Source organism: Vanellus vanellus (genome assembly GCF_965231255.1).
Source record: "Vanellus vanellus genome assembly, chromosome: 1".
Classification (NCBI taxonomy): domain Eukaryota; kingdom Metazoa; phylum Chordata; class Aves; order Charadriiformes; family Charadriidae; genus Vanellus; species Vanellus vanellus.
In genome coordinates this window covers 16,887,993-16,906,169 of record NC_138905.1, presented here as the reverse complement: position 1 = coordinate 16,906,169, position 18,177 = coordinate 16,887,993, and the positions used below count along the sequence as shown (strand labels likewise).

Here is an 18,177-nt window from a genome sequence, read left to right as displayed (position 1 = left end):
CGAACTGAAAAGGAACATCTCGTGCCGCAGCATGGGTTGCAGGCACGTGGCAAGCCCTCGCAACAAATGGCATCTGGGAATATTTAATTGCTCGTGAAATAGATGCCATTTCACCAATTTTAAACAGGAGCACAAAGCTATCTCCGCATGACAACCAGCAAAAAGGTAGCAGAGAGGCATTCTGGAAACAGAATGAGCTATTATTTCCCTCTCGGCAGCCGTCAGGGTTGAGAAAGACTCATGGACTCCCGGTGACTCCAGAATGTCCTTTGCAGCTTTTTTAGTGGCTTTTCTGTGGTTATACAGAAATAGTTCCATTTTGGAACAACCAGTTTCAGCAACGAGCACGCATGCACACCCGTGCCATCATCCAGTCACTGCTGGCCTCCCTGATTTCTCTGAAAGGAGGGAGTGCTCATTAACAATTTGGCCATTTCTTCTGACAGATAAACCTTTGGGGGATCTCAGTGATGAGCGTTAACTGGAAGGTGGCTACTAGTCACCCCAGGGGGGCTCCCGGAGCTAACCTGTGCTGCACGATCCTTTCAACCAAAAACCAGATGGATTTGGTCACCCTCTATTACTCACAGGTGCCTGAAGGCAGGCAGGCTTCATTCTGTTCGAGCTCTTTCAGGACAAAAATGCTCATAAAGATAGGACTCTCAAGTATTTTTTTTGTTAAAGATAGACTGGCATTTAGCATTTGTGACAGACTAGCATATTAATTATTTCAGTTGTGCGCAAATCCCTCTGTAGCTCAGTGCTCCTGGTCCTTCCTTGGACCGGAGCGGTTCTGCTGCTCCCAGCATTTTTGCGAGGAAGTTCCGGGTCATCCCTGCTCTGACACTTTTGAGAGTTTAAGGACAGAGCACCAGCCTCCAACTAGATTACTGGGCAGAACTGGGATAATCGGAGAATTTCTAGCTTCTCTTTCCAGATCTAAAAGCGTTCAGTCTTTCCAATTGTCCCTCCTTGCAGCATGAATATTTAATAATCAGATTAGTGAAACATATTGGTCTGAAAATGATGATGTCAAATGCAGCATTTTAGAATTTCATGCAAGTTTACTATCAATTAAATCTCTACCTGATGTTTAATCTCATTTGCTTTTTCACCTGATTTTACATTTAATTTACTTAATAATTAGCACTTGTAAAGTTCTTTTGTTACAACAGAAACATCAAACAGCTGCCTATTCACTGCAGAAGTATCAATTCTCCCAGGAGACACTTCTTTCCGATGGTATATGAAGACAGATTGCCTCAATGAATATTGGTGGAAAAGGCTGAGCGTAGGGCTCAGCAATAACAGGCATCAAAACTTTAATATTAATAAAAGTATTATTACTAGAATCCTGCACAAGAATTGCTGGCGTAACGTAACACAGGCAAAGGCCAGCTGCAAATAAGTAACAATACCAAGCAGCATCTTTTACTCCATCAGTCAAGAAACTGCAAGACAGCACAAGGTGAAAATTTTACCCATCCAAAGCTGAGCAAGACACACTCTATCCAGACTTCTTATTTGTACTTGCACCTACAAGTAATCTTTATTGACGCTTGTGCTGTTCACCATGTCTCAGTAGTATTTTCAAAGAATGTCATCAGCATCTCAAAAGCATCACTTGAGTTACAAAAGTAATTCTAAGCCCATGGTCAAAAAAGACCAAAGACAAAGAAATCCAGGTTGTTGTAACTTCAGGATGAAGGTAACTTAGCAGAAATATTGACTGGAAGTTCAACGTCCAAACAAAATAGGTTTTATTTCAGTGTTAGAATCTAGTTTTTCTGAATGCTTCCAAACACTCCAGAAAAAAATAAAGAAACAGAAAAAAGTTTATTGCTTTTAACTACCCTGAAGTTTTAGACATGCAAAGGTATTGTAAAAAACACGCTCTTAAGTTGAAACCTGGTATTTAAAAACTCTACTAAGTTAATCTTAGTAGAGAACGGCACGATTTTATAGTTCAATTTAGAAAAACAAAGCAAATCCCACGCAAACCCTGAATTCAAAACGCAGATGGGACACGCTGACACAATTCTAACAAGTTACCAGACATAGCCCTAAATGGTGAGCATTACTGATACAATTCACCTTCCAAATAACTCCAAGTTCCAGCCCCGAAAGGCTGCCTGCCCCGCGAGCAGAGCGCCCGGCGGGCAGCCTGGGTCGGGCTCTGCTGCTGTCCGCACACTGCAGAGATTTTAAAGCCAGTTCATTTACTGGTTATGCCACGCAGCAGTCCCTGCGTCTTACAGACTCTGCCAAACTGGCACTGCAGAAACGATTTTCCCTAGAGCTGATAAAACCTTAAAATCAGGATCAACCACATGTTTGAATAGGAAGTCAAGAGAAAACAAAATATTTACCCTTCTGAAATTTCCACTGAAATCAAAAGTGAAGTGTGGGGGCTTAAAAATAATTTTCAGAATTTGCTCTTTTTGTTGAACCTGAGACAAAAAACTGTAAGGAAAAGGAGTTTAAAATACAGATCAGTATTACATGTATTACCATACCTTTTTTAGCGCTTCCCTGCCCTATTTAATTTGCAGTTATTGACATAAGTATAAAGTTTGTATTTTATTAGGACTAACAATAACCTTTTGGCCAACATAACCTTCCATTTGAAGCACTGAGCTGTTACATTCAATTTCTGTAACAGCAATTTAGACACAAATAGTACATTTTAATTATTGCCAGCAGCTGTCTTTCTGCCATTACAACTGAAATCTACCCAGACTAAAAATTTGAGACCTTACGTTCATTGTTTTAAATAGGTGACGGCAGAGTATTTTTAAAACGGAGCTTTTCCCTGATTCCAGTAGGTGGCAATAGCTCTGCCCTAAAAAGCTCAGGCCCTAAAAAGCTCAGAGAAACTGGTGCTTCAGAAGGGGAATGAAGCACCGCATCCCTGCCCACGCACCCTGCACTGGGGAGGCCCTGAATTAAATCAAGCAACAGAGCTATCCAGAGAAAAATTTCTCAGCTGTCAGCCCTAAAATTCGCTGGAAATCATTAACGTCATAACTGAAAATGGAGCCCCAAGGACATTTAAATAATACTCTAAGACCACTTATAACAAGCTAATTATTTCACGCCTGATTTGTGAGCGTGAGCACTTAACACAGAGTGTCGCTCTGCTTTGATTTGTGCATGCAGGTGCAATACCTATGCCAAATCTAAGAAATTTTATAAAAAACAGAAATGATAAGCGATTACGCCGTCTCTAGTTTATGACATTGATAAACATCGGGTACCAAAGTCTTCATTGTTACATGAAACTCAAAGTACAGGATCTGGCAGTACTAGAACTCAGCAGAAATCAAAGTAATCATCTATTTTCCATGTCCTCTGACAACTAAAAAGAACTTTACATAAATAAGTGCTTTTTAACAATAGTTATTTTGCCAAGAAAATATGCTAAATGGGAACATACATCTTCTGAATCACAGGTCTGAAGAACTAAATAATCATGTACAGCCTCAAACTCATCTCTCATTATCATCTATGCAAAGCTAATGTGACAGCTGTGGAAAGCTACAGGAAGAAAGAAAGTCTATACATCCTACAAGCAAGAAGAAACACCCAAAGTGTTGCAGTTCAGAATACGACCTGCCATCTAACAGACTGCCCATTTCCTAGCCTGTCCTAACCAACAAGCTGAGTTAAAATAAGGTCACAACTTTAAATCAAATGAATCAATAATTCCAGCTCATCTTGTGCCAGTGAGGGATTGATCTTACCGCCTCCATTCTCAAGGAAATGAACCACACATGCTGACAGCACATACAATAATTTATATGAATTAAACTCATCAAACATATTGAATTATTCAACAGCCCTAATGCAGAAATGTGTTAATTTATTTTCCCTCAAAAAGAAAAAAAATACTCTGAAAACTTTATCCTTTTAAGAAGGGAAAAGATCACAATTTTACTATATCAGATGATGTGATTATTGAAGAGTTACTTATTATGGAATAAAGCTGTGTAAAATTTGGATTAGGGATGCTGTTAAAGGTGCAAGCTGCTGTACCAAGGGCTGGGTTAAACCCTGCTGAATGTTCTTTATCAATAAAAATCCCCAACCACATGCACCTTTCAAAAATATTTTCCGCCCCCAAAACAGAAAATTTTAATTTAGTAAATTCATTTCAGAGTGTAAGAAAATCCTAAAGGAATCTGCTGGGACAATTTTCACGAGGATTTTTATTTCAATCTGAACCTCAGAGTCAATAACTGAATATACGTGAAAAAGAACTACTGGAAGTATTCTTGTCTCAAAAAAAAAAAGAAAAATCCACACGCTCAGTGGGTATCCATACGTGTCAGTTCCTTTTGCTTTGGCTCCAGGGCAGAAGGGCATATGCCCAGCTCTCTCCCAGCAGGAGCTCCCTGCACGCTCATGCTCTCTGGCGAAGCATCCTCCTCTGCCCCTCACTCCAACTCTCTTGGCCGAGGGGAGCACTGGGGCCATACTCTGCCCCTGCTGCGATACCACCCTGGGAGAACTCCCTGGTGCGGCACGGACGTCTTTCAATCCAGCCCTAAAAAGATGAGCAGCTGAGGAAGCTAATTAGCAGCAGGCTCCTATGGGCAATAAAAGACTCTTCTCCAATGTACATTTTGTAAGAGACGGAGAGAAAAGCTGCAGGAATTACCCACATACTCTAAGCACACTGACAAGACCCTGCTAATTCTCTCACATACGATGGCATTTTTTTTCCTTCGCTTTTCTGCCTATCTCCTTCGTCATCTAAAAGCAAACACGCTTTTTAAACGGGAAACAAGATCAGTTTATTTTAGTCCCATCTCAGCTGACCACAGAATGACTGAAATGAGCAGAAAGGTTGTTCCCTCAACAGGATGTAAATTCAAATTTTGAACACCCCAGCATCTTCTTCCTTCGGCCGCTTTTAAGCAGTGAAGAGCGCTGACTCAGTTTTCCATTTAAATAACACAATTTTTCCTGACAAAAAACAGCATTCAGGAATGTTATAGCTCAAGGGCCACTTTTGTTTTTCTATTCCAGTTACCTGAATGCTACAGCATCTGAAGCAGCCCAAATAGCTGTCAGCATCTGTCTCTTAATCACCCTCTACCGGAATGCCTTTTAAATAGTAATTTGGAGTAAGATCCGGAAGCAAGGTTCAGCAGCAAAGTGCAGTACAAAGAAACAGGTAGAAAACAAACATACAAACAATGTCTCAAACTAACCAGGCCTGCTTTAAGACCCTATTTTGTGGTGGGTGTCTCCAACAAATAAATTTTGTCTTCACAACAGGACTGATGAGGAGTATATTTTGTCCTTCCTTTCAAGCATCCAGAATTTGCCATTGGTTCGGCAGATATAATGAGTAGATATAATGAGTTAGAGCTATTAATAGCAATTCTTAAGTAATTACCCTAAAGGAATGTAAATAGTTTCAGTTTAGATTATCATGTTGCTCTGCTAATTATTTTAGACCTAAAACGCAGACACAATATACAAAGCACCTGAATTTCAGGCATTAGATTCAGTAAAAAATAAAATAACATTTTGAACATTAAAAAAAAATTAAGAGACTGCATCTTCTGTTAAAGTTACAAAAAATTCCACCCTCAATTTAAATTACTTAAGTACATATACAGATTTTACCACATTTTTAAATGCTTAAAGAGACCTTATGGTTATCAAGACCACTGTGAAATAATTTCCTTTTAAAAGAACTTAGAAACGTTATGTCTGAAAGATCTGAGCAGAAAGAGTAGCTGAAAGGATCAGAACATTAAAATTGCACTTATTTCGCTACCTACTCCTGCATCACCAGTAACACAGGCTTCATCTACGATTGAGGACGTAATATTCTGCATCACTTTATCCTTCTAGTCTTCCTATTTGCTCTTACCAGTTAGCAGAGATGGCATTAAAATATGCATATGAGATTTCTTAAGTTCCTCCTCTACCTCCCCAGCTCTGCAGAATCACACCAGTACGTGCAACCATTAGACCGGGATTTCACTGTCTAATGTCTTCCTCCCAGAAAAGACCTTGTGCCTTAGATTTTAGGCTGACTGTAATCAGTTTCAGGTCTTTTTCTTATTTCTGTTTTTGTGCACCTCACTAACATGTATTAGATATTATTATGCTGAAGTACATACTCCTAATCAAATAGGACAAATAGCATTGCGTACTGCCACTCGACTACTCTAGGTTCCCACACTTGCTGGCCATGGGGAAGATAATCAGCATTCAATTCTATTTGAAACTGCATATATTTTGGTTTTCTTTCCTAAATGATCCCGGGGGCAGGGGGAAATTCTATATTCTGGTTCCTACTGAAGTGCTGAATATGTCAATTTAGTAAACATTTCTCATATTGTGCAGAAAGAAATTTCTCTAAGACTCCTTGTTATAACCACAGCTCTCTTGAGCGCAGCCGACATACACGCAGATGGAAATATTCTGTAGATCCTGCTACTTTCTTGTATCATTTACTCCCTCTACTACCTTTCTACTTTGCAAATGTGAGAACCAGAATCCTATGTGTAATCTTCATCTATTGTTCTGAAGACTTAGGAAGAGAAATACTACTTCCTCCTCTAATTGCTGCTAAATTAAGCAGCGCTTTTCAATGCAGGCCCTTGTAGAAAGATTCCAAATCAACATTTCAGCAATAAAAACTTCTACCAATAGCTTCTGCATGACAAAACAAGCAATGTCTACCCACAGACAGAAGAATACTTCATTCCTGGAAGGCTGCTCTGGTGCTAGCCTTTCCGTGGTAACAGGAAAGGTCTGGATACCCGTTCCCCATGACGTACTGAAAATACATTCTCAGTCTTTAAAAATGTTAATACGCACACACATTTTTTTGGCATTAGTAAGGCAGTCACAGCAACTTTTTACAAATGTACTTGTCACATTGCACAAGCATCTTTATAAGACAGCGACTAGCAAAACAAGTGTAATGAACTTATTTATGTCTGTCTTTATTTACAAGCAGTAAAAGGAACCTGACATTTCTAGAAAAATCTAACATTGCTACTAAGAAAAAGTATTCTAATCATTTTAACAGTCTCATCTGCTATGCATTAGACGACAGGCAGCACTGTATGAATGTAAAGCTCCCCAGAATACTCCTGAGGCTGTGACAGGCACTGGCATGTTCCCCGTTGGACATAAACCAGGCTGTTGTCTGAGAATCCAGCTAATGAACTCTCGTGGTGTTTTTTTTTAACCACTGGAATCTAGTTAGCATCCAGGCTTGAATGCCAAGGTCTAAAGCCAAGGTCGTTAGGCACATTCCTGCAGTAGAAACTCTCCTGAAGCTGGGAGCCGGGATTTGACTGCCCGCCTGACCTGCTTCCTCACATTGCCTGGGTAATTTAAACCAAATTTTCCCCGGAACAGGTTTCTGAGATACAGTTAGAGTCCTCAGCAAACTGATGGATCCAAGCAACAGGCACACAGTGACACATAACAGCACTACTGAGCATCTGAAAACACACCATTAATTTTACACCGAGGGAAGGAGCTCAGGAGAGCACTGGCCAGAGGGAAATGAAGAGCTTCCCAAACGCAGAGCTCTTCTTGAACTTGCTTTTGCAATGAATGCCCTTAGAGAGGGGAATGCTTCTTTATATTGACGAAAGCAGGGTTCTCCGTGAAGCATTAAACTCCCGCAGCAGGAAGATGTTCCTTTAATGAAGTTAATAAAAATGGCTGAAGAAAGTAAATCACTCAGCTCCTCTCCCTTTATAGATTTCTGTTCCCAATCGTCCTCCTTCGGAGACTGTGGAGACCTGCCAGCTAATTTTGTGGACAGGATGGCTTCTAGGCTTGCCTCTGATCTGCAGATGATGTTATTATTTCTTCATAATTGTTTACTGTATAAAGTCAACATCTTTCTCTCCAGAGGGAGACTGCTCAGAGTCACTCATAAGCGCCTTTTAGCTTGCAGTTGTGGGCCTGCTGTGGTCTTGACAACATACTCATGTCAAGGTTAATGTCATGTCAAGGCACTACTGGTAGCTCCTTTCTTGTGTGGTTATTCTTTCAACTGTAAGAATATTAATGCAATTTAAAGTTACTTCTAGAGCATTCTTGGCTGGCCTTTAGGGTTATTGCAATTACATGGACAGAAGTTTCAAGGTTTCCGAGAGTACTCTGGGAGTAATTGCGATTGTGGGGAAAAATTAGGTTTCAGTTTGTGCTCTGAAAGCACGGAACGGAAAGCAATCACCTCCACAGTCAATCCTGGCTGAGAGGCGGACGCTGCCCGTGACCTCTGTCGTGCCACCTGAGTTTCATATCAGAACTTTCCCGTTGCATCCCCATCTGTAAAAGTGAGATAATGCTTTTTATCAGTTTCGTGGGGATTTTATAATTCGATGTTCATGAAGAGAACAGAACTGCAAGCCTTTCTGTGCTGCTGCCAAATGCGAAACTTCCCTGAGTCTTGGAGAACAGAGTCCCAACACAGAACCCTCAGATCACACTGAGAGAGAAGACACAGCTCTTCTTCTTTTATTAGAAATAAATAATTTAAGAATATTCTTGCTCACTGTCTTGAAACCGTCCTTTATACGTCCCTGGGCAGAGCTGGAGGCAGCAAGGTTTGCGTGTCGACTGTTGCTTTTGTTGACTGGTTCAGTAATAGCAAGGGCAGCAAAGCACCTGATGGTGCTGGTGCCCTGGGCAGGATGCTCCTTGCTGTGCTACTCCCATACCAGAGTCAGGCTTATGTAACTGATTAAATAAAAAATTAAATAAATCTCTATTCTTTGTCTCACATTTATGATCTTACAAGTGTACCCATTGCGCATTACCAATGCTGCTTCGTGGCCTGGCTTGGATTTGGTCAGATTGATTTTTACATGGTCTCTCCCCCAGGGCCACTGCTGGCCAGAGAGTTCCCTGTATTCAGAAGAACCAAAATGCTATATTCTCCTTCAAAAACATTTGGACGCTCTAATTGTCTCCCTAGGTTTCTATGGCAACCACAGCAACATAAACAGCCTTGCTGGCAGCCACAGGAGACTGAAATCTCTGCTTTCTCCCCTCCCCTCCCCAGAACTTCTCAATGTAGAACATACCGTAACTGAATAAATATGATTAACAATAAACATAAAGGTGGTGTCTCGTACACCAGGCTGGCACCGGGGAAACTTCTCACAAACAAAAATACATTACAGTATTTTATGATAACAGTCAAAACATTGCCTGTTACATCAGTGTTATCGAAGCACCTTGGGATCGATTGTGAAGAACAGTGCAAAGCTATAAATATATAAACAGGAGGGTTTCTATGTCAGCTTGTGCAGCCGCAGAAAGCTTTAAAAAAATATGACAAGGCCTTCTCTGTCGGTGCCTCTAAGCACCTCTCACCTCGCTGGTAGGTTACACATCAGGAGTAGATAAGCCCCTGAGCGAATGTGGGGACAGTCAGGGTTAAGGTGGCTGCAGAGCTCGGTGGCTGCGCACACATCGTGCGATCTGACCGCAGGCAACTCTCCATGGCTGCAGCTCCCAGTTTTCCAGCAGGAAAACCATAAACAAAATGCAGTCGCAGCAGCAGTGAAATGCTCTGCATGGCACCATCAATCTGAGCCCAGCAGAAGCCGTTCCTCTGAACCTCCTGCATCAGGCAAGGTAGCCAGAGCTGCTGCTTTTCCTAACACTCAGGCAAACTGAGGTCCAACGAATCCCAAACAAATAGCTCACGTCTTCCTTCTCTCCTCAGCAAAATTAATGTCAAAATAAATTGGCCATATGAGGTCAGTGTAACTCTGGAGGTTTTAAGCCGTTTAAACCCATTCAGCCAATGCTGGATGCCACGAAGCCATCAGAACACGCAGGCGTTACAAAGAGGCTGCATGTGATAATTATGGTTATCAGATGTCCATAGATCACAAAATCATCTTTCAAATTGTTAAACCAGCTTCCAATCATAAAAATGCTGTGTATTTTTAAAATAACTGCCACTGTGCATCCAGCGTGTGACAAAGTAACTTTGTGAAACAAAGAGATGCAATTTCAAGCATCAGCACAGGCGTCATTTCTTCCCCAGTGCTGTTAGTTTGTCCGAGGCACTGGTTCTCCCTGTGCTGCCAGAAAGATACAGATGATTCCCGCTGTTCTGAGACACAACTGGGGATGTAACTACGCCGTTTCCACTGCAGTGATCTTCTCACTTGGAGAGGAAATCCTGTGGCTTTGTGGGACCGATTTTGCTGAAAGCAGACTCAGGATTTGAGGAAGGAGTGCTGGGAGGGTACGTCAATGTGAGCCCTTGGAAGCCCAAATCTATGGGGATTCCCTCTGGACCAGTATGCAGAAACACATGCAGCTGTGAGGAGGAGGAGGAGGTGAAACGCTTGCCTCTTCCACAGGGCTCAGAAGGCACAGAAGGTGCCACCTGACATTTCACAGCATGAACGACTGGCTTTTAGAAAACTGCCTGATTACAGAGACCAGGTGGAGGCAAGATTAGAAATTAATGAAATAAACACTAGAAATGGGGATGAACATACAATCTTTGGAAAAAGAAATGTGGATATTTCATTGGTTTTCCTTCTTAAGGCAGGACCTTCACTCTAGTGACTACAAATATAATGAATTTAAAATAATTCCGTTTTTTCTTGAAAGACTTTGACCAGAGTCCTTATGCTACAGAATTATTGTACAATATGGAAATATTGTATTTTGCAGTGTAGAAAGGAAATACTTCTTCTTTCCTATCTAATTTGCTCCAACAGGCTGTACAGCAAGGAGCGCTATGTGAGAAGAAATCATGAATATAAAAGGATTACTGATGCCCACATTTACTACGTGTTATACCATAACACTGCCTAATTTTATCTACCAACTAGTCGTAACAAGTTTATGTTTGCATTTATGTCTTCCTGCGTGCTAGTATGATTTTGCTAACTACAGACATGCCACTTAAAACTATAGCATATATGAAATTAATGTTAATTTGGAATACAGAGAGACCTTACAAATATGAAAGTCCAAGTGCTGGTGAGCACACGAGGATATTAGGTAATATGCAAGGTATGTTGTATAATGTGCCATTGAAGATAGTCGCAAAACAAGCAAGAGGGATGAGATCTTGTAGTTTTCAGTTATTTATATCAATAAACAGTAGTAGCTCTAAAATGATCACAGTGCTTTTAAATTAGGATTACAAAGAATATAAACTACCCTCTTCTGCACCTGGAATGAACTACGAGGCATAACATTCTAAGAATACTGAAATCAAAAGGAGGGCAGTTTTAGAGTCATTTTAAATTAATGATTTTTAAATTAGTAGATATTTTCATACCTTTCAACCTCTGTCCTGTATGGCTCACTGCCACTAAGGCACTTGGTTTTAACTTCTGAGAAATACACATGAAAGTTAAAAAAAAAATAAATAAAAAAGTCCAAACCACCACATGAACCTTTGCATATTTCCTAAGTTTATGGCGTGTGGGTGGCATAGATGAATTATGCCAAGGAGGTTTTATCAGCAGTAATTACATATTTTATCAGCAGTAATTATATAATTCCCTTGTGGCACTGAACCATTCTAAACTCTAATCCAAGCCCTAATCATTATTAAAGTATTGATAAAACCCTTACAGAACATTGTTCCAACTCATAAAGCCATTCCTTAAGAACAGTCAATACTTAAGAAAACTTGAAGATTGCTCTGACTTCACAGGGAATCTTTGTGCAGCTTAAGAAAAAGAGGTGTGATGTATTTTGCAGTTGCATTGGGACTTTTCTGTGAATCCACATATTTTTACACCCCAAGTGCAACATATGGCACGATGCCGCTTTGAAGCAGAGGAACACAGGAATCTGTGGCCACAAACCATGCTTTTGACAATCTGAACTTTTGATGATTTTTATCATTTTAGATTATGCAGCTAAGCAAGCCGGTTTCTTTAGTAGGCCAACATTAGAAGTGTGGTTTAATTAAAGCATTTTAAAAGAAAATTAATTCAGAGGGCTTTAAGTGTGTATCTAGGGAATATGCCCCTCAAATGAAGACATCGGGGGAAAATTAATTTTCCTAATTACTAGTGTACTTTTGTCATACTTTCTAAGTGGCAGACTACACTGAACTGGCTGCACACATGAGGGTCAAGGCTTTTATTTAGAAGAGTTGTTAGAATGCAGTTGCCCGTTTTTGACAACACCAAGTTATTTTTTTCTTCCAGAACATCTTAAGAGTAACATCTTCTGTAAAAGCAAAAGTGGTCTCACAATAGCATAAAATAGACCATTGGTACAGCACAAGACCAGAAAATCTTGAAAAGTGACATACCTGCCCCATGCTGCTTTCATTGTGGAATCTTTATCAACAGGAATGCATGACGACTCAACAACACTTGATTTATTCAATTTGTAGCAGAGACCACAGTCTGGATCTAACATACATCCATTACAATAACTGAAAGAGAAAGAAATAAATACTCAAGCAACACTTTTTTCATTTGTACATGTCAAAAACAACAGCATCTCCTAATCAATCTTGGGATGCACATAGTCAAGTTGTCAGTGTTGGAGACAAGATAATAGAAACTTCCCCAAAACTAATACAGATTGCTTTCACCTTCTTCTGTACCACATTTTGGTGGCCCAGTTGCAAATCTCCCTGTGACATCTGATCAGGCTGTAGGACAATTCACTCATGGAATGAATTTTAATTAAAAAAAGACGGATTGGGGTTGAAAAGAAAGAATCATACATCATACCTAATAACCGAACTAGGATTTGGGCACAGGCACACAGAGATATAAGAGTCAGTCTCAGATCACGATAGCATGCATCTCCATGTGGGAACTTGGCACCTGAATTCCCATTACATTCGATGGACAGAGTCAGTATGTCAATGGAGCCAATTCATGAACAGGCATGTAGCGCCCCAAAATAACCTGCCTGCCCTTCACCTGCCACTGCGGAGTATGCAGTGCACTCACAGATCATTCCCATGCATCACACTTGCCAGATCCCTATTAGATACCTCAGATTTCCTTCGTAGTCTCAAAGAGCAAGAGATGCTTACATTTAGGCAAAGTCTCCTCAATGCAATCTTGCAAGCTATTCAAGTGACTAGACAGTAAAACTGTTCTCTAGACTCCACTGGTTGCACTGACCACATCCCCACTGACTACTGGGAGCCTAGATGCCAAATGCCCTACAGATACTCCACTCAAGTGTCAGTCTAAAACCTGCCCCTGAGGACAAACTGAGTGGAATTTGGGCACGTGAGCTAGGAATGTATTCCGAAACCCTTCATGCAGTGCAAGTTATCTGAAAACTTCCACCACAAGCTCTCCAGATCTTGCAAATGGTCAAGACCGTTGCTACTGTGGTTAAACTACCCAGGTGTTTACCTTCCCCGGAAGCCATCTCAGATTCAGAGATACATTCACATCAGTAAAGCTCCTGATATATTGTAAGGGATAACTTTAGAAATTAAAAATAGGAGAATGAAAAACTGTAAAACATGGAGTAAGTCTGGAAATTTGAAATTAAAATTAAACTTTGAAATGTAACATCTAGAAATGTATAATTAAGGTGACCAAAATAGCTTCAACATATATCCCTCTAACAACAAAACCACTGAATTAATCCTTTCTGAGCATGTATCTGTATCATAACAATGACTTAGTGAATGAAGAAATAATTTGCTTAAAACATTATACCATTATAAGAAAAAGTAAAAGTAACTGTATAAAGTAAAAGTAAAAGTAACTGAGAAACTAAATCAGTAAAGCAGATTACATGGATTTAAAAAGTCTGAAAGTACATGCTTAAAATCTAGTCATTCACACTTTTCTTACCATGATGTTTCTTAAAGAGTTTAATAAGGTCAATTCATATGGCAAAAAAGAGGGGTGGGATAGTGTTAAAAACAATGTATTCATTTGCATTTTCCTACTTCTCCCAGGTTTCAGAAATTTGTGCTCTTTGCTATTGTGTGCTTTCTAAATTGTCAAATTACTGCAAAATTTCCATGTTGCCTACTTTTTAGAAAATAAATCTATTTTAAGTACACCTTCCTTTTACTTAACTGATGGGTCAAATTCAGGTTTGAACAGCTTTTGACTTTTTTTATATTAGGAGAGCTGCATTACTTCAGCTCTTTAAATAGAGATATAAACTGCAGAAAACATTTTTACAACAGAGATGAAACAAAACATTCAGGTAGAAGTCAATCATCTAACTGCAGTAAACATTTCTTCTCTTGCAATGATAAATGAGAAAATAACAACTCTGCAATTATCAATTTTGAAAGGAAAGCATAATTCCAATCTTACATTCGCAAGACTTAGTTACATTTTGTTAATCAATATTAGGACAGCAATGGGCAGCAACCAAAAGAGTTAACAGGAACAGAAGACTGCAGATGAATAAAAATAATTTTATAAATCACAAGTGTGTTTAAGTATGTAATAATAATAATATCAAAAATAACTAAAAAAATGCAGCATCTTCTAGTGTAAAGAATCCTATGATATCAAACAGGATGCTGACACATGATTTTCAAATTGTAGGACGTCTTCCACTCAAATTATGTTGTATGTCAAAGTACATTTTAACAACATGAATTTCTGAAAAGACGCAGGGTGTTAGCACAGCCAGCATGGCAGCCTGGCATAGAAAGCAGACATTTCCGAATGCTACATGATATCAAGTGCACCAGTGGATTTTTAAGTCAACTATACAAATTATATTCAATGTGAACACCCTGTGCAAAATTTAACATACTAAAGTAGTCTTTAGGCAACAATTCTCTTTGGAAAATTTCAGGATTCAAAGTTTCTCTAGATTTGTTCTTCTTACATTTTACTTCAAGCAGAAATACCGTCAAATACCCAACACCGGCCAGAACATCAGCAGGACACAGGAATGCAGAGGAATGACAATGAGATGCAGCAATGACTGTCATCTTTATAGTGTTGCCAGCAGAGGACAGGATGGGGACTGGACGCCTCATCTTTTCCCTCAATGTCCTCACAAACGTCGAGGCGTGAGATGAATGACAGAACTGAACCGTGCATTGTCTGTTCTGTCCTACTGGGCTGACTCTACAGATAACTCCTCATATGGTGTTGGGTATCAGTAATCAGTCAATTGGGAAGCAGAAGGTATCTTATTTATTCCTCCCTTCCCATTCAGCAGTCCAGAAAAAACTCAAGAAATTTGGTTATTGATTCCGGTGTCTGCCTGTTAACTCAGCTGGTCCTCGGGTTTTATTTGGTATGCACAATTGTGTCTTCCAATTGGCATTCAACATAATAAAGGCTGCTGGATTTCATGTCGTGCCAACTGTCAGAGGTTATAGTTACTCTTAACAGTTTAAATAATTTAAAATTATTACTTTCTTCAGCTTTCCTGAAGCTTGTCTTTCAGGTTGAAAAGTGAAATAACGAATATTTAAAACCCTTTACCTTTAGGTTAGGATTTTCTGCCATTAGCTATATAGTGAGTTCACACAATCAGGCTTTGACTTGAGGTTTTAGAGACAAGGCCAATTTATGTCAGAGGAAACCCAGAAATTCAACATACAAGACCCTTAAAGCCCTTTCAAATCTAACTCCCAGCAGACTTAGGGGAGGCGGTTGCTGTTCAGACCATCTAGCACTCTTCTGTACCCCTTTTTATCACTGATATAAAATTTTTATGTTGACATTGATGGTGTAGACAGTAATCGCTTTTTCCATGATCAAGATCGATGGTTTTTCCGTCGAAAATTCCAACATATACACATTACAACTGTTTCGTAACACAATAAAGGTATCTGTATTGACTAATGATCTAAGTTAGTCTAAAAACTAATGATCACTGAAGATGCAGCACGTACTAAGAAAGGAAGATTTTTTTTTAAAGAAGCAATTTAAAAGCAACCAAAAAAATCATGTGCTGAGCCTGTTTACTCTAAATTTCTCTCTCAAAAAAAATGGAAATAAAATATATAGTATTTTCAGGCTTATGCTCTTCCTCACTCTAACCCTACTACTATTTACTAAACAAAATTATTTAAGCAATTTGATATTGAGCACATATCCTTACATATATGCTCATAGTGATATAAATAAATTAGAACACGATATACCAGGAAATTATTTGCACAATATTTTTATGTTGCATACTGACAAGTAAGCATCTACTACAGATATCCTCCCTGTCCTCAAACGTACCTTCTTATCAGCCCTAGCCAGATATATTCAAATATATGTCAGAGTATAAATCTATAAAAATACTGGTGCTTCTTTCAAATCTACACCACAGATCAGTTATGGCCTTGAAAGCTCTATACCAGAATACTCCAGGATGTCTATGTTAAGAAGGAAATTTGCATCCAAAGATAAATGGGAGGTATGTTTCCTGTACTTTACCATGAAATATTTATATCTGTGCTACGGTTATGAGCTAGTGTCTTGGAATCAGTTTCCAGGCAGGACGTTTCTCAATCAGGGACTGACAGCTCATCAAGACTGAAATACCTGAGAGAGGCAATTTGATTTTGATGAAACCAGGCAACATTACAGCAGAAAGGTTTTACAATGTGCCTAGTTCCCTCTCTGCTTACCAGCTGGGCTCCTGAACAACCCAAGGCAAGCGTCTAGACTTCAGATTCTTCAGCCTATGCAGCAGAATAACAACAACCAGGAATGTGAGGCTCCAAAGATGCCCATCTTCTTTGCGGCTCAGTGGCATGAAGTCTACAAAACAAAAGCCTCAGTAGCTTGGCCCCTCAGTGTATTGGGAACTGCCATGCAATGGGATTTCATGGTTCCTGCCTCATTGTCAGACCACATTTACTGACAAACTGATGGACCGTTAGGAGACTAGATATCCCCAAACCTGCAATTCCCAACTTGATTCTTCCAACTCAGTCAAGGCTTCCATGCTCTTATGTCCTCTTCATCAGACTAAATGGGAATATCTGATGTCCAGAAAGCTTGACAGCACTAACTTCAAGGTCCCTTGCTACCAATTTCTTGCCAGCCTATGCACCACCAGCTTTGAGGATGCTGTGCTCTGGAGCAGCCTGCCCAATTAACTGTTCCTGAGGTTACAGGCTGATCCCAAAGATGACAATTCCTTCCTCTTTCATAGAGAATTTAAAGTATATAGATGAATTATTAATTGGCTAGCTGTGCACATTTTTCTTGATACTAAAATTACTACCTAACAGTGTAGTTTGACAGCCTCTAGTGCAATCTCTAAAAAGACTGAATAAAATCTTTGACCTCCTAAAGTGACCCTCCGGATCATAGAACCACAGAATAGTTTGGGTTGGAAGGGATGTTCAAAGGTCATCTAGCCCAACCCCCTTGCCACGAGGAGGGACATCTTCAACAAACTCAGGATGCTCAGAGCCCTGTCGAACCTGGCCTTGAATGTCTCCAAGTGTGGGGCATCTACCACCTCTCTGGGCAACCTGTGCCAGTGTCTCGCCAACCTCATGGTAGAAAATTTCTTCCTAATATCTAATCTAAATCTACTCTCTTTCAGTTTAAAGCCATTACCCCTTGTACTATCGCATCAGCCCCTGCTAAAAGGTCTGTCCCCATCTTTTTTGTAAGTCCCCTTTAAGTACTGAAAGGCCACAATATGGTCTCCCCAGAGCCTTCTCTTTTCCAGGCTGAACAACCCCAACTCTCTCAGCCTGTCTTCATAGGAGAGGTGTTCCATCCCTCTGATAATTTTTGTGGCTGTCCTCTGGACCTCCTCCAACAGGTCCATGTCTTTCCCGTGCCGAGAGCTCCAGAACTGGATGCCGTAGTCCAGATGGGGTCTCACCAGAGCACAATAGAGGGGAATCATGGAATCACGGAGTTTCAGAGTTGGAAGGGACCTCTAGAGATCACCTAGTCCAACTCCCCTGCTAAAGCAGGATTGCCTAGAGCACATTACTCAGGACTGCATCCAGGCGGGGCTTGAAAATCTCCAGAGAAGGAGACTCCACAACCTCCCTGGGCAGCCTGTGCCAGTGCTCTGTCACCCTCACCGTAAAGAAGTTTTTCCGTGTATTTGAACGGAACTTCCTGTGTTCTAACTTGTGCCCATTACCCCTCGTCCTGTCACTGGGAACCATTGAAAAGAGCCTGGCTCCATCCTCCTTCAACCCACCCTTTAGATACTTGTACGCCATAATAAGGTCTCCCCTCAGCCTTCTCTTCTCCAGGC

General features: G+C 40.2%; 1 protein-coding gene across 1 annotated transcript in view; it reads right to left on the bottom strand.

Annotated features, from left to right (window-relative positions):
* SLC2A13 (solute carrier family 2 member 13) overlaps nt 1-18,177 on the bottom strand; it is a gene marked incomplete at both ends in the record, with an annotated part of 163,664 nt that overhangs the window by 12,965 nt on the left and 132,522 nt on the right. The window contains one exon of the mRNA XM_082494963.1: nt 12,299-12,424. Coding sequence (XP_082351089.1) covers nt 12,299-12,424 — 126 coding nt within the window. The remainder of the gene's footprint in view (nt 1-12,298; nt 12,425-18,177) is intronic.